This window comes from Ursus arctos, unplaced genomic scaffold (genome assembly GCF_023065955.2).
Source record: "Ursus arctos isolate Adak ecotype North America unplaced genomic scaffold, UrsArc2.0 scaffold_8, whole genome shotgun sequence".
NCBI classification, from domain to species: domain Eukaryota; kingdom Metazoa; phylum Chordata; class Mammalia; order Carnivora; family Ursidae; genus Ursus; species Ursus arctos.
Window position 1 is genome coordinate 11,735,003 of NW_026623100.1, and position 26,820 is coordinate 11,761,822.

The 26,820-nt window shown below is 49.3% G+C and overlaps 1 protein-coding gene across 1 annotated transcript in view; it reads right to left on the minus strand.

Annotated features, from left to right (window-relative positions):
• Nucleotides 1-11,325: 11,325 nt before the first annotated feature.
• LOC113246717 (tyrosine-protein kinase ZAP-70) overlaps nt 11,326-26,820 on the minus strand; it is a 30,523-nt gene continuing 15,028 nt past the window's right edge. The window contains exons 6-17 of the mRNA XM_057309042.1: nt 21,760-22,195; nt 20,939-21,099; nt 17,676-17,814; nt 17,507-17,588; nt 17,384-17,430; nt 17,108-17,156; nt 15,886-16,078; nt 15,106-15,312; nt 13,495-13,687; nt 13,263-13,403; nt 13,055-13,167; nt 11,326-11,831 (exon numbers count right to left, since the gene is read on the minus strand). Coding sequence (XP_057165025.1) covers nt 11,708-11,831; nt 13,055-13,167; nt 13,263-13,403; nt 13,495-13,687; nt 15,106-15,312; nt 15,886-16,078; nt 17,108-17,156; nt 17,384-17,430; nt 17,507-17,588; nt 17,676-17,814; nt 20,939-21,099; nt 21,760-22,161 — 1,851 coding nt within the window. The 5' untranslated portion in view covers nt 22,162-22,195 and the 3' untranslated portion in view covers nt 11,326-11,707. The remainder of the gene's footprint in view (nt 11,832-13,054; nt 13,168-13,262; nt 13,404-13,494; nt 13,688-15,105; nt 15,313-15,885; nt 16,079-17,107; nt 17,157-17,383; nt 17,431-17,506; nt 17,589-17,675; nt 17,815-20,938; nt 21,100-21,759; nt 22,196-26,820) is intronic.

Genomic DNA, 26,820 nt, shown 5'->3' on the forward strand with positions numbered 1-26,820 from the left:
TAGTCAATCAGAGAAAGACAAATGCCATCTGATTTCACTCATATTCATACCATACGAATTTAAGAAACAAAACAGATAAACATGAGGGGAAGGGGGAAACTAAGAAACAGACTCTTAACCATAGAGAACAAACTGAGGGTTACTGGAGGGGAGGGGAGTAGGGGGATAGATTAAATAGGTGATGGGTAAAGAAGGGACTTGTGTTGAGCACTAGGTGTTGTATGTAAGTGATGATTCACTAAATTCTATACCTGAAACCAATATTACACTGTATATTAACTAACTGGAATTTAAATAAAAACTTGGGGAAAAAACATACAAAAAACCCCTAAAGACACCACCAAAAAACTACTAGAATAAATGAATTCAGTAAAAACTGTAGGATACAAATTTAATACCCAGAAATCAGTAGCATTTCTATACACTAATAATGAAGTAGCAAAAGGGAAATTGAGAAAACAACTCTATAATTGCACCAAAAAGAATAAAATACCCAGGAATAAACTTAATCAAAGAGGTGAAAGACCTGTACTCCAAAAACTATAAAATGTCAATAAAAGATATTGAAGAAGACACAAAGGAAAGATATTCCATGCTCATGGATTGGTAGAAGGGTAGAAGTAATATTGTTAGAATGTCCATATTACCCCCAAGCAATTTACAGATTCAATGCAATCTCTATCAAAAATACCAACTGCGACACTAGAAGAGAGTTAAGATGGCGGAGGAGGAGGGGACCCCTTTTTCAGCTGGTCCCCTGAATCGAGCGGGATAGGTACCAGACCAGCCTAAACAACCACGGAACCAGCCTGAGACACAGGAAGATGCATCTGGATCTCTACAAATGAACATCTCCAGCACTGAGTATTGAGGTACGAAGCGGGGAGCCGTGAAACCGCGCACAGATATCAGAAGATAAACGGAAGGGGGAGGGAGCTGCCGCGTTGGGGCGCCGGGAAGCAGTAGCCACCTGCACGGGGGAGCGGGCAGACTCGCAGACCGGCACCCGCAAGAGAGCAGACTGAGACCGTGAGCCAGGGAACGCATGCGACCTGACTAAAAACCGGAGCTCCGGTGCGCTCACTGGAACCAGACTGAGACCTGGAGCTCCGGGAGCTCACGGGGGCGGCTGGCGGTGTTAGAAACACAAAGAACAGAGACGTGCTAGACTGGAAGTGAGGGCTGGGATGCCGGGTGTGGGGCGCACATCCCGGGATGCTGCAGGGTTGAGCAGCACCTACAGAAACAGAGTTAAAGTGGCCAGAACATCAGTGGAGAACGGTCCGTGATCCCTCTGTTCTGAGACAGAGGCTGAGATTCGGCCTCTGCTGCTCTGACTCTCAGAAGAGGCACAGCAAACTGCCAGGGAAAGCCGCCAGAGAACAAAAGCCTGGACATACTGCCTCACAGTGTGCCCATCCCCATCCCCCCTCGCAGGGGACATGGAGACTCTATCCAAATAAGGTTGTCTGAGTATCAGCGCGGCAGGCCCCGCCCCAGAAGGCAGGCTGAAAAATGAAGAAGCCCACATCCCTAAGGTCCCTATAAAACAAGGGCACATGGCCTGGGTCCTGGTCAATAATTTGGGCTCTGGACAACCTCGCACCCTCTCCTCATCAGAATGACGAGAAGGAGAAATCCCCCCCAGCAAAGAAAAGACAATGAGTCTGTGGCCTCTGCCACAGAACTAATGGATATGGATATAACCAAATTATCAGAAATGGAATTCAGAGTAACAATGGTCAAGATGATGTGTAGACTTGAAAAAAGTATTAACGAAAATGTTAATGAGAATATAGAATCTCTAAGGGCGGAAATGAGAGCGAACCTGGCAGAAATTAAAAATTCTATGAGCCAAATGCAGTCAAAACTAGAGGCTCTGACGGCCAGGATGAAAGAGGCAGAAGAATGTATCAGCGAATTGGAGGATGGGTTAGAAGAAAAAGCTAAAATAGAATCTGGACTCAAAAAAATCCACACTCAGGAATGTAGGTTACAGGAGATTACTGACTCAATGAAACGTTCCAATGTCAGAATCATCCACATCCCCGAGGGGGTGGAGAAAAACAGAAGTCTAGAAGAGATATTTGAACAAATTGTAGCTGAAAACTTCCCTAATCTAGCGAGGGAAACAAACATTGGTGTCCAAGAGACAGAGAGGACCCCTCCCAAGCTCAACCACGACAAACCTACACCACGTCACATCATAGTGCAATTCACAAATATTAGATCCAAGGATACAATATTGAAAGCAGCCAGGGCAAAGAAATTTCCCACGTACCAAGGCAAAGTAATCAGAATTACGTCAGACCTGTCTACACAGACCTGGAATGAGAGAAAGGGTTGAGGGGCCATTTTTAAGCTCTTTCAGAGAAAAACATGCAGCCAAGGATCCTTTATCCAGCAAGGCTGTCATTCAGAATTGATGGAGAAATAAAGACCTTCCAGAATCGCCAGTCACTGACCAATTTCATAACCATGAAACCAGCCCTACAGGAGATATTCAGGGAGGTTCTATAAAAGTAAAAAGGCCCCAAGATTGATACAGAACAGAAAGTCACAACCTATAGAAACAAAGACTTTACAGGCAACATGGCATCATTAAAATCATATCTCTCAGTATTCAGTCTCAATGTGAATGGCCTAAATGCTCCCATAAAACACCACAGGGTTGCAGATTGGATAAAAAGACATGACCCATCCATTTGCTGTCTACAAGAGACTCATTTTGAACCTAAAGATACATACAGACTGAAAGTTAAGGGATGGAATACCATCTTTCATGCCAATGGACCTCAAAAGAAAGCTGGGGTAGCAATTCTCATATCACACAGATTGGATTTTAAAGACTATAGTTAGAGACACAGAAGGGCACTATATTATTCTTAAAGGATGTATCCAACAAGTGGATATGACAATTATAAATATATATGCCCCCACCAGGGGAACAGCAAGATACACAAGCCAACTCTTAACCAGAATAAAGAGACATATAGATAAAAATACATTAATAGTAGGGGACCTCAACACTCCACTATCACAAATAGACAGAACACCCATGCAAAAAATCAACAAAGAAACAAGAGCTTTGAATGCCATACTCGACGAGTTGGACCTCATAGATATATATAGAACACTACACCCCAGAACCAAAGAATACTCATTCTATTCTAATGCCCATGGAACATCCTTAACAATAGACCATGTTCTGGGACACAAAACAGGTCTCAACTGATACCAAAAGACTGAAATTATTCCCTACATATTCTCAGATCACAACGCTTTGAAATTGGAACTCAACCACAAGGAAAAATTTGGAAGAAACTCAAACACTTGGAGACTAAGAACCATCCTGCTCAGGAATGATTCGATAAACAAGGAAATCAAAAATCAATTTAAACAATTTATGGAGACCAACGAGAATGAAAACACAACGGCCAAAACCTATGGGATACTGCAAAGGTGGTCCTAAGGGGAAAACACATAGCCATCCAAGCCTCACTCAAAAGAATAGAAAAATCTAAAATGCAGTTTTTATATTCTCACCTCAAGAAGCTGGAACAGCAAAGAGGGACAGACCTAATCCACGCACGAGGAAGCAGTTGACCAAGATTAGAGCACAAATCAATGAATTAGAAACCAGAAGTACAGTAGAACAGATCAACAGAACTAGAAGCTGGTTCTTTGAGAGAATCAATAAAATTGACAGACCACTGGAAAGACTTATCCAAAAGAATAGAGAAAGGACCCAAATTAATAAAATATGATTGAAAAAGGAGAGGTCACAACCAACACCAATGAAATTGGAAGGATTATTAGAAGCTTTTATCAACAGCTTTATGCCAATAAATTAAGCAATCTGGAAGAGATGGAGACCTTCCTGGAAACCTATAAACTACCAAGACTGAAACAGGAAGAAATTGATTTTTTAACCAGGCCAATTAATTATGAAGAGATTGAGTCAGTGATAAACAACCTTCCAAATAACAAAACTCCAGGCCCGGATGGTTTTCCTGGGGAATTCTACCAAACATTCAAAGAAGAAATAATACCTATTCTCCTAAAGCTATTTCAAAAAATAGAAACAGAAGGAAAGCTACCAAACTCATTCTATGAGGCCAATATTACCTTGATCCCCAAACCAGGCAAAGACCCCATCAAAAAGGAGAATTACAGACCGATTTCCCTAATGAATATGGACGCCAAAATCCTCAACAAGATCCTGGCTAATAGAATCCAACAGTACGTTAAATGGATTATCCATCATGACCAAGTGGGATTCATCCCTGGGATGCAAGGGTGGTTCAACATTCGCAAATCGATCGGGGTCTTAGATTTTATCCAGAAAGAAAAATTCAGAAATCATATGATTCTCTCAATAGATGCGGAAAAAGCATTTGACAAAATACAACATCCTTTCCTGATTAAAACCCTTCAGAGTGTAGGGATAGAAGGTACATTCCTCAACCTCATAAAAACCATCTATGAAAAGCCTACAGCAAATATCATTCTTAATGGGGAAAAGCTGGAAGCCTTTCCCTTAAGATCAGGAACACGACAAGGATGCCCACTCTTGCCACTATTATTCAACATAGTACTAGAAGTCCTTGCAACAGCAATCAGACGACAAAAAGGGATAAAAGGTATCCAAATCGGCAAAGAAGAAGTCAAAATGTCTCTCTTCACAGATGACATGATACTCTATGAGGAAAACCCAAAAGAATCCATGCCCAAACTATTAGAAGTTATAGAGCAATTCAGTAATGTGGCGGGATACAAAATCAATGCTCAGATATCAGTTGCATTTCTATACACGAATAATGAGACTGAAGAAAGAGAAATTAGGGAATCTGTCCCATTTACAATAGCACCAAAAATCATACGTTTTCTTGGAATTAACTTAACCAGAGACGTAAAGGACCTATATTCTAGAAACTATAAATCACTCTTGAAAGACATTGAGGGAGACACAAAAAGATGGAAAAGTATCCCATGCTCATGGATCAGAAGAATTAACATAGTTAAAATGTCCATGCTACCCAGAGCAATCTACACTTTCAATGCCATCCCGATCAAAATAGCGAGGACATTTTTCAAAGAACTGGAACAGAGAGTCCTTAAATTTGTATGGAAACAGAAAAGGCCCCGAATCTCCAAGGAACTGTTGAAAAGGAAAAACAAAGCTGGGGGCATCACAATGCCGGATTTCGAGCTGTACTACAAAGCTGTGATCACAAAGACAGCATGGTACTGGCACAAAAACAGACACATAGACCAATGGACCAGAATAGAGAACCCAGAAATGGACCCTCGGCTCTTTGGGCAACTAATATTTGATAAAGCAGGAAAAAACAACCGGTGGAAAAAGACAGTCTCTTCAATAAATGGTGCTGGGAAAATTGGACAGCTACATGCAAAAGAATGAAACTTGACCACTCTCTCACACCATACACAAAAATAAACTCCAAATGGATGAAAGACCTCGATGTGAGACAGGAATCCATCAAAATTGTAGAGGAGAACATAGGCAGCAACCTCTATGATATCGGCCAAAGCAACCTTTTACATGACACATCTCCAAAGGCAAGAGAAACAAAAGATAAAATGAACTTATGGGACTTCATCAAGATAAAAAGCTTCTGCACAGCCAAGGAAACAGTCAAAAAAACTAAGAGGCAGCCCACGGAATGGGAGAATATATTTGCAAATGATTCTTCAGATAAAAGACTGGTATCTAAGATCTACAAAGAACTACTCAAACTCAATACACAAGAAACAAATAAACAAATCATAAAATGGGCAGAAGATATGAACAGACACTTTTCCAATGAAGACACACAAATGGCTAACAGACACATGAAAAAATGTTCAAAATCATTAGCCATCAGGGAAATTCAAATCAAAACCACACTAAGATACCACCTTATGCCAGTTAGAATGGCAAAAATTGACAAGACAAGAAACAACAATTGCTGGAGGGGATGTGGAGAAAGGGGATCCCTCCTACATTGTTGGTGGAAAGGCAAGCTGGTACAGCCACTCTGGAAAACAGTGTGGAGGTCCCTTAAAAAGTTAAAAATTGAGCTACCCTATGACCCAGCCATTGCACTACTGGGTGTTTACCCCAAAGATACAGACGTAGTGAAGAGAAGGGCCATATGCACCCCAATGTTCATAGCAGCATTGTCCACAATAGCCAAAGCATGGAAGGAGCCGAGATGCCCTTCAACAGATGACTGGATTAAGAAGATGTGGTCCATATATACAATGGAATATTACTCAGCTATCAGAAAGAATGAATTCTCAACATTTGCTGCAACATGGATGGCACTGGAGGAGATAATGCTAAGTGAAATAAGTCAAGCAGAGAAAGACAATTATCATATGATTTCTCTCATATGGAACATAAGAACTAGGAGGATCGGTAGGGGAAGAAAGGGATAAAGGAGGGGTAACCAGAAGGGGGAATGAAGCAGGAGAGACTGTGGACTCTGAGAAACAAACTGAGGGCTTCAGAGGGGAGGGGGTGGGGGAATGGGATAGGCTGGTGATGGGTAGTAAGGAGGGCACATATTGCATGGTTCACTGGGTGTTATACACAACTAATGAATCGTCGAACTTTACATCAGAAACCAGGGATGTACTGTATGGTGACTAACATAATATAATAAAAAAACATTAAAAAATAAATAAAGTCTACACTAGGCAAAAAAAAAAAATACCAACTGCATTTTTCACAAAACTAGAACAAATAATACTAAAATTTGTATGGAACCACAGAAGACCCCGAATAGCCAAAGCAGTCTTGAGAAAGAAAAACAAAGCAGAAGTTATCACAATTCCAGATTTTAAGACATACCATAAAGCTGTAGTAATCCAAATAGTATGGTATTGGCATAAGAATAGATGCATAGAAGGGCACCTGGGTAGTGCAGTCGTTAAGCGTCTGCCTTCGGCTGAGGGCGTGATCCCGGTGTTCCGGGATCGAGTCCCACATCGGGCTCCTCCGCTGGGAGCCTGCTTCTTCCTCTCCCACTCCCCTGCTGTGTTCCCTTTCTCGCTGGCTGTCTCTCTGTCATATAAATAAATTTTTAAAAATCTTTAAAAAAAAAAAAAAAGAATAGATGCATAGAGGGGAATTTGGGCAGCTCCGCTGGCTAAGCGTCTGCCTTCGGCTCAGGTCATGATCCCAGGGTTCCCGGGAATGAGCCCCTCATTAGGCTCCCTACTCGGCAGGGAACCTGCTTCTCCTGCCGCTTGTGCTCTCTCTCTCTCAAATAAATAAATAAAATCTTTTAAAAAAAATAAAAGAATAGATGCATAGATCAATGGAACAGAACAGACAGCCAGGACATAAGCTCATGCTTATATGATTAATTAATCTATGACAAAGGAAGCAAGAATATATATGAGGAAAAGACTATCTTCAATAAATGGTGCAGGGAAACTGGAGAGCTACATGTAAAAGAATGAAACTGGACCACTTTCTAACACCATACACAAAAATAAACCCAAGATGGATTAAAGACCTACTACATGTGAGATCTGAGACCATAAAATTCCTAGAAGAGAACACAGTCAGTAATTTCTGACATTGGCCATAACAACATTTTTCTAGATATGTCTCCTCTGGCAAGAAAAACAAAAGCAAAATTAAACTACTGAGACTGCACCAAAATGAAAAGCTTTTGCACAGTGAAGGAAACTAGGAACAAAACAAAAAGGCAACCTAGTAAATAGGAGAAGATATTTGCAAATGACATATGCAACAAGGGATTAATATGCAAAATATATAAAGAACTTACACTGCTCAACACCAAAAAAAACACATAAATAATCTGACTTTAAAATGGGCAGAGGATCTGAACAGACATTTTTCCAAAGGAGACATACAGATGACCAATAGGCACATGAAAACATGCTCAACCTCACTCATTGTCAGGGAAATGTAAATCAAAACCACAATGAGCTATCTCACCTTACACCTGTCAAAATGGCTAAAATCAAAATGACGAGAAATAATAAGTGATGGTGAGGATGTGGAGAAAAGAGAGCCCTCATACACTGTTGGCGGGAATGGAAATTGGTACTGCTACTGTGGAAAACAGTATGGAGGTTTCTCCCCAAAATTAAAAATAGAAATGCCGCGTGATCCAATAATTCCACTAATGGGTATTTACCCAAAGAAAATGAAAACACTAATTCAAAAAGATAGATGCACTCCTGTGTTTATTGCAGCCTTATTTACAATAGCCAAGATATGGAAGCAGCCAAAGTGTCCATCATAGAGAAACAGGTAAGGAAGATGTGACACACACACCAGAATATTACACAGTCACAAAAAAAGGATGAGATCATGACATTCGTGACAACATGGATGGACCTAGAGGGTATAATGAAGTGAAATAAGTCAGACTGAGAAAGACAAACATCATATGATTTCACTTATATGTGGAATCTTTAAAAAAAAAAACAACAACAACAAAAGCAAAATCAGACCTGTAACACAGAGAACAAACTGGTGGTGCCCAGAGGGGATGGGGTGGGGAGATGGGGAAAATGGGTGAGGGGGAGTGGGAGATACAGGCTTCCAGTTAGGGACTGAATAAGTCACAGGAATAAAAGTCACAGCATAAGGAGTATAGTCCGTGACACTGTAATAGTGATGTATGGTGACAGATAGTAGCTATATTCGTGATGAGCAGAGTATAATGTATAAACTTGTCAATCACTATGTCATACACCTGAAACTAATGTAACATCGTGTGTCAACTCTACTCAAATTAAAAAACTTAAAAAAAAAGAAAAGAGACCCTAAGCTTTAAAGGATGCGGCCATTTACCTGGAACCAGGGGCTGGGATTGGGGGTGGGGGAAACAGTATGAATTGCTTCCTAGCAAGCCACTAGGAAATACTAAAGAAAAAGGTGCCACTGGTCTCCCACAGGGGTCACGCTCCAGGGTTACCCCTTTACTGGCCTCAGCAGCCCCATTCCAACACAACGTTATAGTCACTCAAAACCTCTTTTAGTTTCCAAAAGCATGTCCTCTCACCTCCACTTGCTGTTCCTTCTGCCTGAAACACATTCTTCACCTCTTCCCCAGCCAAATCTCACTCACCCTACAGGGGACTCAGCTTACACATGACCTCCTACAGGAAGCCCACCAGACTGACCCCTTCTCAACTAGGTCAAGAGCCTCTTCTCAACCCCCAGAGCCCTGTGGGCTTCCACCATCACAACAGTGGTTTCTCTGGGTCTGTGCTCCCCGTGACACGCATTTCCAGAATAGGCACGTTGCAGCACTGTATAGGGGGAGTGAAATCACTTTTTGGAGAAAGAGGGGAGTTCTATATAGTCTTGGGACCTTGAAGAGAGGGGTGGAGATCTAGTTTAGGGTCAGCATTTGAAAGAACATTCTAAGAATTCTGCCTCACTAACCAGCCTAAGCGAGGACCAGATTTGAGGAACAGACACACCTTGGCTTGGAGAACAGCGCCACCTGGTGGTACCTGCGTGGAATAGCACCTTTCTTCATTGGTTCTTTCAACATTTATTGTCAACACATGCAGGGTTCCCGGGGTATTTGACACTCAGAGGGGATCATTTTAATACCTCCTTCCTATACAGTAAAGTTATTTTCAGCAATCATAAAATAAAACAAATAATAATGATGACCATAGAAGAAATGCAGACAGTGAAAATGTACTTCCTTCTGGTAGAAAACTCTATGTAATATGTAGATGATTTCCAGTCACTAACAAGCAAATTGTAATAAAACTGAAATATCTGTAAACACTACAATTCGGGACGCTGCAAAATCTTGCCATGGATGAAATGTTCTTTTTCTTGACTTGTTTTAAAACAATTTAAAAACAATGTTTGCATCTTAATGGTGTTATTCAAATTCAGCAATCTAGTTCACGTGTGAACTAACGTGCACATTTACCAACGAAAAGCCTTACAGGTCATGTTTCACAAAGCTTCACCGTTTTAAATTTTAAGCACAAAATCTCCAAATGGTCACCCAGAATGACAAAATGGAAGTAATACGAGCTTGTGTGTTTATCTTTACAATCAGCGTTTGCCTATTTTGAATCTAAATGCAGGAAGATATTGTCTCCCAGGACTCGGAGACCCTCAGACAATTCCAAACCATTGCAAACTTAGTCTCCAAATGAACACACATAGCCGAGGGTCTTGGTGTGTCTGGAGTTGACGGTACAACTCAGGGTTCCCTGAGTTGATTTTCATATAGAATACAAAGTGCATTCAAGAATATGCTAATATGAGGCTTACATACAAATTATTAAAACTCAACAGTAAATGGTGAAATCAGAGTAAGGTCTGTACCGAATAATCCCAATGTCAAGTTCCTGGCTCTGGGGTCTTCTCACCAGGCATCACCCACCCAGGCCTCACACTCCCACTCCACGCAACAGATAAAGCCCCCGTCCTTCCCCCATAGTTCCACAAAACAGCCACAGGACTTCTAAACCACCACAAATGAAAAGAAGCAAAACTTGCCTTTCCAGAAGCCGCGGAAATCTCCTTGCCTTTCCCCAGCTCCGAGTGGGTTTCATGGCTGCCCTTGAGCCGGTGGCTCTAGAGAGCCAAGCCACGAGAATGAGACAAAGGCTGGGGACTGGGGAAGGGGCCAATCACAGCTAAGGAATGGGGAGCAAGTTCAGAAAAGCGCAGGAGCCTGGCTCCATTTCACTCAACCTGCTGGGTTCTGTGCTCCAACATCGAATTCTCCATGGGGAGTGCTCGCTTTGGCCACACGTATACCAATTGTCCATGCAGGGAAACTGAGGCAGCAAGCGCCTGGGGACAGGACTTCTCAGTAGGACTGAGTGGGCACTCGGGACCACCAGTTAATAAAGATCCCAGCTGTGACTGTCTGTGTCCAGGGAGGAACACGGGGCAGCTGTAGGGTGTTGGGTGGTAAAATCACCTGAAGACACTTTAAAACGCACCAGCGTTGGGGCGTGGGGTGGGAGGAGGGGTTGGCATTTGTTAAAACTCCTCCAGGTGATGCTAATATGCAACCAGCATGGAAAGCACCCACCTCGCTCAACCCACACAGACAGGGAAGCAGAGGCCCAGCCGTGCACCTGCCTCAGTTCCCCCACTCCGCCACAGCTCCTCACACATATGAAGATGTCCTCGGGGCAGAGAAGTGGGAAGACCAGACCCTCAGACCCTGGGGACCACGTCTGGGCCCACAAGAAAAGCTGTTTTCAGGCACTTCTCACTGACCCCTTCCAATGACCCAGCCCCTCTCCTGGTCCCCCATTCGCCCCAGAAAAGATGAGGGACTCAAACAAGAGAGAAGCTGAGTTTATTACAATGACAGAGGTCTTGTCACCTGAGAGTTCCCAGAGTCTTCGCCTTCAGGGCCCAGAGGAAGGAAGGTCTCTATTGTAAGCAATGCGCCCTCAGCTGAGGGCTGCCCCATAGATAGCAGCCCGAGAGCAAGTTACATGACCCCACCCTCCCAGGGCCTTCCCTCCTCCCCCAGCCAGAGCGCACAGGTGACCAGGTGGGGGCACTAGATCAGTATGAACCTGAGGCCTCAGCTGCCTGCCTTACCGCAGCCCCCCTGCTTTGGGGAGAGCAGCTGAGCTGACCTCAGCCAAACTGGAGGTCCTAGGATGGGGCGGAAGCTGGAGCATCGAGGCTTGCAGGCCCCAGGCAGGCAGGAGCTCAGACAACAGCAGCCTCATTCCCCTTGCCACACCCTGGGGGGCCTTCAGCCTTGCTTGCCACGCTGTAATAGTAGGTCCGCATGCGCTGTTCCACGGCCTGGAAGTCTGGGCGGTCATCCCACCTGTGGGCGGTTGGGTAGATCCAGGCCACTGACCACATCCCCACAACCCACCTTCATCTGCAGGGTAGACACGCAGGGGGCTCAGAAAACCAGTGGGGTTGTCAGGGTGGTGGAGTTTGGAGTAATGGAGAGGTTTGTTGGGTAGGAGAGGACTAGAATCGAGTGTTGCCATACCAGGTAATAGAAGAGCTGCCGACATACAGGATGTGGGGGGAACCATCTGTTGAGTGTTAACTGGTGAAGACGTAGGGAATTTAGTTCATTGAGTGTCGGAGTAACAACTATCAACCAACAGGAGCTGGGAATTGAAAGATGAAGTACCGCACACGTGCCAAGGGCCAGGATATTGGGTGCTAGGTGCCCGCTTATGTGGGTGCAAGGGTGCTGCCCCTAATCTAGCAGAACGTTGGAGTCCTGACAGTGGGTTCAGCTAGTGGGGAGTCAGGCTGTTAAAGATGCTAGAAGTATTGCGTGTTGGTGTGCTGAGTATTTCCCAGTGGGGGCCACTTAACAGAGGTTGGATGGACTGATCATTTATTATTTATCATAAATAGGGTGTCTATTTAATCGGGTGGCTTAGGTGTTTGGGTGCCAGAGTCATAGGTGTTGACCAATAGAATGGATGTTGGGGTAGGAAAAGTATGGCTCAGTGTAGGACAACAGCTTTTTTGGGTGCGTGTTGCCTATTTTCCGATGGGAAGTTGAAATACTGATGATTTCAGGAGTTGGCGTGTTCAAGTATTGAGTCTGAACACCAGACAGGGGTGGAGGTTTTGAATATATTGAGTGTTTGGGTGCTGTAGTGTTGGTCTGTGAGGGTAAATAGGTGTTGAATGTTGGCTGGTGGGGGACTGAGGAATTAGACTGGACTATAATCCCATGCCCTGACCACTGGTACCATGTTTTGGGTAACAGTACTGACTTGAGTACTGTAGGATCAATGTGCTGAGTGTTGGCTGGTGGGGGACTGAAGTTACAGATGCTAGAGCACTAGGTGTCTCCAGGGGTAGGGTGTTGTGGTGCTGGTCCATTGGAGCACTCTAGCGTCAGTGTGTTGAGGCATTGAGTATAGGTGCAGAAAGTAAAGGTGCCAAGTGATGGAAAGGCTGTGAACTGGGCGAGTCTTGGGTGGGACGAGTTTTGGACTATTAGGCACCATGACGTCCGGCCCCAGGCCCAGGTGTCAGCTCAGCTAGGTACCCTTCCCACCCACAGGCACTCACTTGTAGATCCAGCAGTCACTCATGAGTGCATACATTTCAGGCGGACACTCTGGCGGGCACTCCATCCGCTTGCCCTGCTCGATGAAGGCTATGACCTCGGGGCCTTTCATCTTCTGCTCGAGCCAGAGCCAAGTGCAATGTGAGTAACGGGGGCCACCTCGCCCTCAACCTCCTTCCCACCCACCCGCCCGTCTCTGCCCACGCCTGCCTTGTAGGGCTTCTGGCCATAGGAGAAGGCCTCCCACATGGTGACCCCATAGCTCCAGACGTCACTGCGGCTGGAGAACTTGCGGAAGTTGAAGCACTCGGGTGCATACCACTTGAGCGGCCACTTCCCTGCCGAGCGGGCCTGAGAATGGGGAGATGCTGCCAGGGTAGGGCTCAGGGACACTCCACCCACCAACCTCAACCACCTGGGCACCAAAGGGGTGGGGGCTCACAGTGTAGTAGCTGTCGTCGGCACCCAGTGCCTTGGAGAGACCAAAGTCACTGATCTTGGCATAGTGCCGGTTGACCAGCAAGACATTGCGGGCCGCCAGGTCACGGTGCACAAAGTTTTTCTCCTCCAGGTACTTCATCCCCATGGACACCTGGTGCAGCAGCTCCGCCACATTGCTGATGGGGATCTCCTCCCTGGGGTACAGGGGAGGGCAGAGTCAGCGGGGAGGGGACCGCACAAGTTCCCAAGGGAGCAAAACCCACTTCTCTGACCCAGCCAAGCATGTGTTCATCAGGTGCTTGTTGGACATCTGCTGTGTGTCAGGCCCAGGGCTGGGGATGTGGTGGGGAGGCGAACAAAAAAGGCAAAACCCTCTGTCCTCATCTAGTCTTGAGGCTTTACATTTCTCCCACATACTATGATCCCCAAACTTACACATTGACCTGCATCCTCTATATGCCCTCAGGGGGGCCTCGTGGGCATCTCAAAAACAATAAAGACAAAGCTAAGTTCCTGTTTGTTCACACACACAACCAGCTCTCCCCACTGTTCCCTTTCTTCTCCAGCAGCTACCTCCTTTCATTTCCTTGGCCCAGAAGCACTAGCCTTGCTGTCGACTCCTCTGTCTCACACCCAGCTTCGGATCTGTCAGCACAGCCTGGCAGCTCTGCCTTCAGAATCCCTCCAGAATCCTCCTACTTCTCTCCATCGCTGCTTCTGCCACCACGGCCCAGGCTTCATCATCGTCAGCCTGGACTGGAAGTTAGCCTGGACCAGAGCGGTCACCTCTGCCCTCACCCCCCAGGGTCTGTCCCCCCACGGAAGTCAGGTCCAGCTGCTCCTCTGTGCAGAGCCTCCCAGGGCTCCCACCTCACTTGGGGTAAAAGTCCAAGGTCTCCCATGGCCCGTGATCTGCATGATCTGCCCCTTTGCCTCCCTACCCACATCAGCTCCCCCTCTCCTCTTCACGCACTCTGCTACAGGCACAGGGCCTTCATCACAGTTCCTCCATTACCCCTGGCACAGGCACACCTCAGGGCCTTTGCACTGGCTGTCTGTCCCCCCATAGCAGCACTTGGCTGCCTCCTTCAGTTTACAAAAACCTCACCTTCTCACTTGTCATCTCCCACCCCGACACTCCCAATCGTCTTTTTTATAGTACTTATTTTCCAACATACTCTGTTATAATTATTCTTGAAAACCTCTCTTCCCCAACCAGAATACAGGACAGAGGTCTTTGTCTCTTTTGTTCACTGATGAATCCCAAGGGCTGGCAATAGTCCCGATTATGGAGAAATTGCCCAGTAGACCCCTGTGGAATAACTGAATGTGTGAGCCAGGTTACACCACAAACACACGTGCACCAGCAGGAACGGGGAGGTGATGGGCACGTACCTCGGCCGGTGTAAAAGATCGTGTCTATGAGGGTAAGAGTTGGAGGCATGAGGACACCTTGCTGTTAACAGCTCTGCCTTGTGGGTGTGAGCGTGGGTGTCAGGGTGTGCGGGGGGGGAGGGGGAGGCAGGAGTCACATGAAAACGCGTGTGTGCTCATAGATGAGGAGCCCACAAGGCCCACCGGCGCCACGTGCCCAGCCCACCCCGGGGCTCACTTCTTGCTGAGCAGGAACTTGTGCAGGGGCCCGCCGCCCGCCATCTCCATGACAAGCATGAGGGCCTCGGCCTGGCAGACGCCGATGAGCCGCACGATGTAGGGGTTGTCCAGCTGGTGCATGATCTGTGCCTCGCGCATCATCTCATCCTTGTCTGTCTTCTCCGTGCTGTGCTTCAACACCTTGATGGCCACGTCAATCTGCTTCCTGCCGCAACGAGCGCCTGCGTCAGCCCGGGCCCTGCTCAGCCCCTCGAGCCCACCCGGCCGGCCTCTCTTCTCTCCAGATGCGCGTGCTGGACACTGGGGTCACCACCTGGCTTTCGCTTCGGAGCCCAGGCACACACTTCTCCAGCTGCCAGGAGTGTCAGCCAGCGAGAGCTGGCTGCCGAGTTCCTCACTGAGAACTACCCCTCCCTGGACAAAACACCTCAGCATTACACCCTCCCCGGGGGCTGCCTGGAGTCGGTGCGCAGTCAACTCAAGGGTACAAGGGGGGCCCCTCTGCCTCTGCCCTGGGATGCGCGAGGCCTCTGTTGCCACTGCAGCTCAGCCCACCTCTCCCTGTCCCCAGCCTATGTCTCCCACACTCTCAGGTGCTGTCCCCGAGCCCTCCCAGGTCCTCCCCTAGCATGCAGTCTCCTGGCCCAGGATCTGTCTCCCAGGCAAACTGATGACGCATCCTGGCTCCAGCCCCCAAAGCCTGGGGAGGCCACTCCCGTCCTCTGCCCCCCACCCCCCCGCACAGGGCTTCCCCTAACCACGGCAGGGGCAGCCATACTTGCGCATGCGGTAGACGCCCTGGCGTACAGAGCCAAAGTTGCCACAGCCAAGTTCAATGTCAGCCATGAGGAGGTTCTCCCGCTTCAGGAAGAGCTTCTTGTCCTTGAGCTCCTCAGGGTCACTGTATGGGCTCTCGTACACACTCGTGTCCATGGGCATTGACTGCGCTTTCTCTGGGGACACTAGGCGTGCTTGGGCACACACACACACACAAGCATGCACTCCCAAGTCAGGATAAGGAAGTATGGGATGGGGGGACAAGAGGACACGGCAGCCTTGGCACCCGCAAAGCACACGCCCCAGACAGCGGTGCACGATTCCGAACTTGTGTGTGTTCATGTGCGCGTGTGCACACGTGTGTGCTCCTGGTCCCATCTGTGGGAGAGCTGGGAAGCCACGTCCAGGTGGACTCTAAAGGCAGGTGTGTCTATGTGCACACCTAACCACGTGGCTCCCCGTGTGCTCACACATATGCACCCACAGGTACTTTCACCCCCATCTCTGTGTATGATGGGGTCCAGAGGTGTGTCTGCGTGGGTGACTGTTAGTGTGCCGGCCAGAGTCCACACATCCGCGCTGTGTGTTCATTGGCGTGTCCGTGCCTGCCCGGCTCCGCGGATGCACCACGTAGCCCTGTTTACCAGGGCTCCAGGAGGAGCCTGTGCACGCATCTGCAACCACGTATGTTCTCTGCACACACGCGGACAGGCGTGCATCTACACAACAAACACATTAGCGTCTGCAGCCAGGCATTTCAGGAACACGGGCTCCAAAGCCCGCCTGCCCAGGCTCAAATCCCGGCTCCGCTATTGCCGAACTGCAGGACCTTACTAAGTTACTTGCCCTCCTTTCTCATCTGTAAAAGACTAATTGCCATGACTACGTCATCTAGCATGTCAGAAACATTCCAGAAGTACAGACACGTGTGAGCGTGAAGTGTGACTGGCACATAGTAGGTGCTGGACAAATGTGTGTCTGTGGCCCCGATGTACTCCCCCCGCATGTCCACATGCACCCCACGTACACGCACACAGGCATGATGGACGTGCACACACACGGTTGTCTACAGGCACAGCGTACACACGGGGCAAACCAAGCCAGCTGCTACATGTCAGACCCGGCCCATAGCTCTCCCCTGCCATGGCCCAGAGCCCAGCCAGGGACCTTGACTGTGGCCTGGCATAAGCCCCACACACACCCCTCCACCTCCGTCGGCTCACCTGGTTCAGGGGTGTACCCATCTGAGTTGGTGTCAATCCGTCTGGGAGCCTAAAGGTCATGAGGTCAGCAAGGGTCAGCAGGACCCCAAGCTGGGGGTACCCAGCCCCTGAGACCCAGAGCCTCTGAGGACTCCCAGGAGCAGTGCTGGGGGGGACCCTCTTCTGTTCCACGGCAGTCCCACTCTCCATCCCAGCCTCGCCTGGGGAACAGGACACATCACCCACCCGCCCAGCTCCATCCCTCAGGACCCAACCCTGCGATGCCAGCTAACTCACGTGGGTGAACGTGGATGGGTGGGCTGGGAGTGTGGGAGCAGCGGCCTCTGGGGGGGCAGAAAGGACAGTGAGGGGGTGAGGCACGGAGTCTCCCACTCACCCCCATCCCAGCGCCCCCCTCACCTGAGCTGGCACTGCTGTTGGGGCAGGCATCCTTCAGGCAGTAGATGAGCCCATCGGCCTTCAGTTTCAGGTACTCCACCAGCTGCAGGGAGGTGGGTCAGGGCCAGGGCTCCTCTCTTCCCCAGGACCCTAAGCAACCCCCCCACCACGAGGTGGATGTGCAGCTCACCTGCCAGAGCGTGTCAAACTTGGTGCCCTCAGGAATACAGTACTTGCCCGCCTTGTCCTGGCTGATGAGGTAGTGGTACACGGTTTTCCCATAGATCAGCGACAGTGCGTAAGTGCCCTGCTCCTTCCGGGGCCTCAACCTGGCACGGGGAAGGAGGGGATATCACCCCTATAATCACCTGGGCCTTTCCTGTGGTGACCCCCTGCTGGGCCCCAGTTTCCACACACACACACACACACACACACACACACACACACACACCCCATGGACTCTGCTCTTGATAGTCTCGTGGAGAAGTGGCAGGGACTAGGGGACCCAAGGTCAGGCTCCACTCAACGTCCAGACCTACTGGTAACAGGCTGGGGGACTGGGGTGGGGGAGGAGAATGAGAGGAGAATGGCAGTGTCCACAGGGAGACACAGTTGTCCAAGAACACACATGTGACCATCCACGGGGAATGCTGGCCCTCCCACAGTGGACACTCGGCCCCAAATAGCCTGATACTCAGCCACCCACAGGTGAACCCTTGGCCGTCCAGGAGAGAACACTGAGCCACCCACAAGCAGACACCTGGTTCCTCCATGGCTGAATATGTGGCCTTCCATAGGGGCCACTCAGACTCAGCCATACGCAGGGGATACTTGGCCATCCACGGAGGGATATTTGGCCATCGATGGTGGACGCACAGCCACTCACAGAGGACACACAAGTCTATGCAAGTAGACTTAAAATATTCTCTTGGGGCGAGAAAGCCATTTTTACATGAAGAACAGAGGTAAGCACAACTCCATGGCTGGCTCCTGGGGCACCTTTGCACGATTCAGAACAAGTCACCTTGTCATCACAACAGACCCGCTAGTTACTGTAACAGACTGACTTTTAACAGAATGAGACCCTCGATTGCCCTCTGCTGGAAATTTGCTAAAATAAACAAACCAACCTTCCTTGTCTATGAATGAGAATTGAGCCGCTCAAAGGTGGTGTCTTCGTGTGTAAGAACCTGTCCACTCACACACACGTCCACATACACGGAGCGATCTAACCACACACACACACACACACACACACACAGGCTAACTTAGAGCCAGACGCCTGGACCCTCTCACCCCACGGTGAAACCAATCAACATCTCCCACAAAACAGCTGTGTCTCGAGTCACTGGCACAAGGTTCTAGTCCAAAATTAAGTGTAAACTTCCAATGGAGAATGGACAGCAACTGGTCCTGGGGGTCTCGGGCCTTGTAGAACAAGTTGTAAGCAGCCGACCAAGAATCTCGGGAATTGCGCTGAGTACAGAAGAGCTGGCTGGTGGCAGGCAGCAGGAAGCAGGCACCAGGATGGCCTGCAGACGGTGTCAACTCTCTGACAGGGCTTGGGGCCCGCCCATGGACATCCATTCATTGGACAAATGTTTACTGAGTGTTAACCACATGCCCGGCATTGTTCTAAGGGCAGAGATACAGTGGTAAACAAGAAAGACGTGAGCCCGCCTTGTAATCAAGCCCTTCCTTAGACCAAAGGGATGGGAAAAGATCTTCTGTCTCAGTCTCCTCATACGAAAAGAGAGACAACTGAACTACATCAGAGGTTCTGAACCTGGAAAGGGCTGCCAGGACGAGGGTCAGGTTCAGCTAGGGTCTCCTGTCGCTGTACACAAAATCTCTGGGGTAAACATGCTTTGGGCTTGAGAAAGGAGTTCAGGGCGCCTGGGTGGCTCAGTCAGTTGAGCATCTGCCTTTGGCTCACTTCATGATCCCAGGGTCCTGGAAGGGAGTCCTGCATCGGGCTCCCTGCTCAGCGGGGAGCCTGCTTCTCCCTCTGCCTTTGTTCTGCCCCCCTGCTTGTGCCCTCTGTGTCTCTCTCTCTGACAAATAAATAAAATCTTTTTAAAAAGGGAGAGAGAAAGGGGTTCAGCTTCAGAAAGATTCCCAAAGGGGTCTGAGATCCAGAAGAGGTTCGGAGACCCTTAACAATATCCTCTTACAGGCCCTTTGCAGGGGTCAGGTTTCCTTTCAAGTTGAATCAACCCGCACCACAAATCCTGCAATTATGCAGAAAGCTTCGGCAGCAAACAGCATGAGATACAACTCCAACCGTTCTTCAGCAGCTCTGAACCGTACTCGAGAACAAGCATGGCCCTGGTCTTAACTCCAGGCCTGAGTGGCATGCATCTTTCTATCACACCCTGCACCCTTATCTCAGAACCGGACCCGTTCTGGGCTTGTGACAGGCATCAGGATCCACCAGGGGTGTTCCCCTCCCCCACTGCCCCATGCGAGGTTCTATGCCTCCAGCTTTGACCTTCAGCCCCCTAACTATCTCCATACTGAGAAAGCAGTTCTTGACTACAGGAACCACAAGAAGAATCTACAACAGCCTCTGCCCAAAGCATGCCTTGTCTAATTCTCCAATAGTCTGGCTCAAAGTAGCTGCTTCTGGTCTCTTGACATTGCCCAGCGTGAGTCACTGTCCCTGATAATATCAGTGCTCCAACTGCTTCTGAACCTCAGTGCCAGCTCAACCTCTAGCCTGTGCCCGATCCTAGCTCCCTCAGCCTCAGACACTCGTGGCCCATGCTGGCCCTACCTGCCTCTGTGACTTCACGCTTGACATCCAAGGCACCCACAGCTGGTCAAAGCCCTGGGCCCTGGCTCTCCTGACACTCCTCTTACCTCAGTAGGCCAGTTAACTGTCATAAAATCTGCAGAAAGTTTGCACGATTTTCCTTGGGGCATGGAATTTTCCATGGAAGCTTAAGACATGAAAGAGGTCAAGGCTGAGGTAGGATGGGAACAGCAGCTGGTAAGTATCAGAGCCTGGATTCCCAACCAGGCTCTATTTCATTGATGTCTTCCTGCTCCACAAGAACAGGGATTTGTGTCTGTTTTGTTCACTGCCGTGTCCTCAGTGCCTGAAACAGTGCCTGGCACATAGTAGGTTTTCAGTAAATATTTGTTGAGTGGAGAGGGGAAATCGAAGCAGGCAGAAGTTAAGTTACTTGCCCAGCGTCCCCAGCTGGTAAGTAGCAAGCAGAGCCTGGATTGCCACCCAAGCAGCCCAGCTCTGGAGCCCTAACCACTGCAGATCCCTTCCCATATAATGTCCCTTCGCACACTCAGAAACACACTACCCCCTTGCACGTGTTAGGATAGGCTCACCCCTTACGGCCCATCTGCACGCTGAGGTCTGCCCCAGCCTCTAGGATTCCAGCCAACAAGCCCCAGCTCACCACCCCAAAGCCCCAAGCCTCAAGCCCCACATACAGGAACTTGCCGTCAGTCTGCGAGCCAGAATAGAGTTTGCGCTCTGCCTCCTCGCGCGTCAGGCTGCTGTGGTACCAGGGCATCCTCTCGTGAGCTGTCGTAGCGATGAGCTTCTCCACCTGGGGAGCCTGGCTGATGATGGCCTGCTCCAGGGCTTCGCCCTAAGGAAGGGAGGATAGAGGAGACTTGTAACTCTCACCAAGTGTCACCAAGGGGCCAAGTGCACAGCCAGGGGAAGCCTCTATCATCTCCTGGACCTTCCTAATTGCCTCCGTCCCCGCGAGACCCTTCGCCCCAGGCACACCTAGGGTGAGTCCTTCAGGCTATTGAGGGCAGCCTCCCCCGTCCCCCATCTCTACAGTCCCTCTCCAATCCCCGACCCATCCAGGGCCACGCCCCAGGCCCCTCCTTACAGGCAGCCTCAAGCTCATCTCCAGCTTGACGATCTAACACTGGTTGTCGTGTATTGCAGGCTGTCGAAGACCACCACCCACCACCCCCGCTGGCAGCGCCCCCAGCATTCTCTCAGGCCGGGCCCGGAAGCCCGGCCCAGTGCGACCTCCACAGGCGGGTCTGGCATAGACGTGCACCAAGACATCGCTCAGGCCCCTCCTTCCGAAGCCTCCTCCTAGGTCCCGCCCCCACCCACCCCTCCAGCTTCCAAGTCTAGCGTGGCGCAGCAAAGCCCAAGCGGGCGAAGACGACCGTTCTCCCCAGTCCCCCACCCCCACCCCCCCTCCAACCGAGGCTCCCTAGGCTCCCCGGGCCAGCTCTCCCAGGGCCACCTCCCGGCCCCGCCCCCGAGGGCCCCGCGCTCTCACCTCCAGCTTCCACGTCTGGCGCACGTAGTCGCGCACCATGGCGTCGCGCAGGCAGTCGAAGACCCCGGGCTGCGGCTCGAGTCCCGACGGCCGGTTGCACGGCTTGCGCAGGTTGCAGGGCAGCCCGTCGGGGTCGCGCGAATAGAACTCGCAGAGCTCTGCGGGGCCGCAGTGCGCCTTACCGCCGGCGATGGCGTAAGTGCCGTTGAGCTGGCGCTCGATGGGGAAGTGGTGGAAGCGCACATCGTGCACGAGCGAGAGCACATAGCCGCCCAGCGAGCGCAGGCACTGGCGCAGCAGGAAAAGCCCGTCGGCCATGCCCGCCAGCTTCAGGTGCTCCTCGGCCTCGGCGCGCGAGATGCTGCCGTAGAAGAACGGCAGGTGCGCCGCGGGGTCCGGCATCGCCGCCGCCGCCGCCCGGGTGCCTCGCCAGACCCTGCGCGTTCAGAGCGAGATGGAGGGCATGTCAGGGGCTCGGCTTGCCCTCTTAAACAACGTCCGTTGGGCCCAGACATAGTGGGAGAGGCCGCATTGAGGGGCATCCGTGCCAGTCGCGCAGAGCCTGCTTTATGCCAGAATCAACTTGGAGAGGAGCCCCCTGCTGAGCTCAGATAGGAGAGTCCCGACCCTCCTCTGACTTTTCAGAGACTTTGTGCGGGGCGCCCAGACACCCCCACTGGTCCCCACACACCAGCCCCTGGAATCATTCATTCATTTCCCAGGCACGTGTTGAATTACTGTGTTTCAGGCAGGTGCTGGAGATGAGAGTGAATAAGATAGACATGATCCTGCCCTCCTGAAGACAACAGTCTGGGGGGAGGGGGGATACATTAAGCAAGAAAAGAAGCAGAAACAATTACGGACTGAGGTCCGTGTCATAAAGGAAATAAATAGAGTGATACTAAGAGAAGAGGCCACGGTAGCTGGGATGGCCACCTTATTCTCTGAGGAGGTAGCATTTGAACTGAGATCTGAAGGATGAAGAGGAGCCAGCTGTTCAACAATCATGGAAGAGAGTACATCAGGCAGAGGGAACAGCAAGTACAAAGGCTCTGAGGCTGGAAAAGGCTTTGTTCTTCAAAAGAACCTTACTCTATTAACCTTCCCAGGAGTCCCCTCGGCCTTAGAAATTCCCCTTTGCCCTGCCCCCTCTGCCTTCATGGGCAAATTTCTAGAAAGCATAAACTAATCCGAATGTACATCAATAAGAGATTGGTTAAATACATTAGGGTTTAATTCCAGTGTGAACTTTGATACAGCCACTAAATAAAATGAGATGTGCAGTTGAAAAGTATGATCCAATGTGGGGAGAAGGAATTAAAGATATTTAGATAAATATCTAGTAAGACGGATAACCTAAATTATGTTTTTAACTTTCTGGGGTTATAGTATAATGACATATCTTGATAAGCACTGGGTTACACAAGTGTCTGGATTTCTCAAAGCATGTACTAAAATTTGTTCATTTATTTGGACCCCTCCATTTAAAAAAATCCATAAAATATTGAACATGAGTTAACAATCTGCAGAAGTATTTAGGTCTGGTGGATACTGATGATTGTAATTTACTTTGAAAAGCATCCAAAAAATAACATCAACTGATGGATGGACAGGTAGGTAGACAGATACAATCAAGTCTTATTATTCAAAGTAGTTCTGTAAAGTTATTGCAAACACTGAATTAGCAAATACTAAATGATTGCTCCTAGAGGAAATCCAATGTTAGGTTCCTAAAGTCTCTGGTCACCACATTTTCATCAACTGGTCAGTACATAAACCTGTTTCTGCTTAAAGACACTATTTGATATATACTGTTGATTCGTTAACATTGAATGCTCAGCCAACAGCAGTAAAACTATAAGCTTGTCTAACACATACTTTTCCCGGAAGGCACGTCACAGCCGTCTTGCACTTAGGAACACAAGACAGCACATCAGCCCTGCACTGCCATTTAAACAGTGAAATCACTGACAAAAAAAACACAAAAATGTGGCATCAAATTGAGGACACTTGTTTACAGCATGAGAATTAAAACAAAAAGCAGAGGCACGTCCACTTGCTTGACCTCAGTGGGAATGTGCACGTCCGTCGACTCAAATGTCTTGCTTCTCTGCATGTGTTCCTGAATGACTATGAAAGGGCCTCAAGAATTAATTGGGGGTTACAAGTAAATATTAGCGAGTAGATTCTAGATACAGAATCTGCTAATAATAGGATCAACAGTTGTGTAACAAAGTGAATATAACAATATTAATTTAGAATCTATGGGGTGGTTAATGAGTAGACAACTAATTCTCCCCATTTCTCTGTATATTTGTAAGTTATTATATAAGACTGAGAAAACTTATCGCCCCATAACAACTTCCAGACATTTCTCTAAGGTGGGACCTCCTTAGAGACCTAAGACCACCCAGGCATAGGCTGTGTTCAGGGGAGGGTCCTTGGGTGTCTGTCTCAGTTAAGCAAATGTGAGCAGGGGGCTCAAAGAAGGTTTTTGTGGCTTGAGAAAGGCCCTTCACCCTGTGTCCAGGGACAAGCACGGATGGGCACAGGGACTGAGAGGAAGATACTGGAATGGGAATCAGGTGAGGTCTGGGTTGGGGTAGCCAGAGGAGGAGCCAGAATCTACATTCTAACCTGATTGCTCCTGACATTGGGGTTGGGAAGGCCAGGCTTAAGGGGGTTCCTGGATGTCCCAATAGTTACAGGCAGGTGATTAACCAGGGACCGCATTTGTGGCCCCACCTGGAGACTCAGGTCAGCTTTCCATCAGAGTGTTGAAGAGTCACAAAGGTTCCTAGGTATTTACCCTAGAGAAATGGAAACTTGCATTCACAGAAAAACCTACACAGGAAATGTTTATAGCCGCTCTGTTCACAACGGCCAAATTTTGGAAGCAAATGTATCTCCGCAGATGAATAGATAAACTGTGGCACATCCCGATCATGGGATACTACTCAGCGATAAAATGGAAGGAAACGCTAATCCCCGCAACACATGGATGAATCTAAAGGCATCCTGCTGAGTGAAAGAAGCCATACTCAAAAGGCCACAAACTGTCCAATTCCACTCAAAACTCTATCAGTGGAGAGCAGTGCATCAGTGGTTGCCAAAGGCTGGGGGCCAAGGGAGAGGATTCACTAGAAGGGACATGAGGGGATTTGGGAGAACAGTCAATATTTTGATTGAGATGTTTCTCAGCTATATGCATGTGTCAAATCTCACGGAAGTTTTCACTAAATGGGTGAATTTTACTGTATGTAAATTATACCATAATGTTTTTAACTAAAGGAACTGGAAAGTATAGACAAACCAGACACTAAGAATAACAACTGACATAGGAAATAAAGTGCTGTTTATACTCCTGCTCTACTTTCTTGACTCCCACCCCCTCACCAGCCTCGAAGCCTGTCCCCCACCCCCACTAGGATGCTCTCCAGGCTAGAGAAGAAGCACTGATATCACCACCTGGGGGGCGCGAGGCAAGCAACTAATGCCCTCCTCAATGCTGGTCCCCTGAGTGATGGACATTGGTGACCCCTCCTTCCTGCTTGAGCCTCTCGGCTCTCCCCAGTCCTTCGCAGGCTCCCTGACATGTCTCCTTCTTCTCTGACAGTTCCTGCTCTGTCTCCTTCCCCAGCCCTGGTCCCCTTACTTGGGGTGTTCTGTCTGTGGCTATAAACATGGCACCATGCCCACCGGTCTAGTCCAGATCTCTCTCCTGAGGTCTGATTGTGGTGGCATCACCTCCTTTGATCTCCACCTGCTGTGTCTATTAATAAAACCTGAGATCCAGACCTAACTCACATGGTGTTTGTGGTTGGCTAAACCCCACAGTTTGTTTCCCATGAGCTGGCTCCAGGATCTGTAAATTGCTTCTCGGCAATTTTTCCCCTGAGGATTCCCTTGCTCAAGAACTTACTGTGGCTCCCTCCTGCCCACTTCATTCAATCTAACTAAACTCTTCAACCTTCCCTCTGCTCCAGCGGGGCTGTGCTATTCGCCTTCTTTCAAATGCACTTCCATACTTTTATCCATGCAGTGCCCTCTACTGAGTACTCCCTCCCTACTTCTCTCCATCCTCCCAAGTGCAGCCATCCCTGCCTCACAGATTGCATCGCTGGTCCCTATACACAGGACACAGAACCAAGCAGCAAGGTGGGGGCTTGTCCAAGGGCTGTGGGGAGGGGTGGGGGTAGTGAAGCTGGTCTCTGGGGCAGGAAGCTGTGGCAGGAAATTGTCGGCAACACAGTTTGAGAAGCTCCTCCCCACAGTGGCCACAGGTGCAACCTGGGTAGCCAGAGACGGGTTAGTGCAGAAGGGGGGTGGGGAGAGACTAGCCCTTGGGGCCAAGTCCAGGGCCATAAGCCGTGATTGGCCATCTCAGACCGAAGGCCAAAGCATCCCAGAGGCAGGAGCCTTCCCCATGCATTCTGAGCTTTATCACAACCTCCCTGTCTCACTGCCAATGACAACAATGGTAATAATAACACGACACTGCACGGCAGGTGGGTCCAGGGGTTAGCTAGCCCTGTGTCTGCTCTCGCCTTCCTGTGCCTTTCTGGGCTGTCCTCACTAGTAAAACAGGGGCATGAGAGCCGGAGTGACCAGCTTTCCAGTTCCCAGGGATGCTGGGGAGGCCAGAGGAAGTGGACAGGAGGAGGCAGAAGATGAAGAGCCAGGGGGACAAGGGGCAGGAACATTTGTCCTTGCAGCACCACTGTGGGCCAGGCCAACATGGACCCTTGGCCTTCAGAGGAGTTGGGCCAGTCTGCAGCCTCCTGATGGGACCCTAGATGTGGGTGGGAAGACCACATCTTTCTATTCTGAGTCATATCCCTACAGATTCTGTGGCTTTCCCAGGAGACAAGCCCACCATGAGACTCCCCCACCCCAGTCCTGCCTGGACTGACCCCATCCAGCCTCCCCAGGAGCTGTGAGTTCAGAGATCCTAATTTGGCCTTCCCAGAGTTTGTAGCTCCACTGAGAGATGATGGGACCCCAGCCTTGTTTGCACTGCCCAGGCCCTGGGAGGAGGAAGAAACCTGTGGTCCTTGGTCA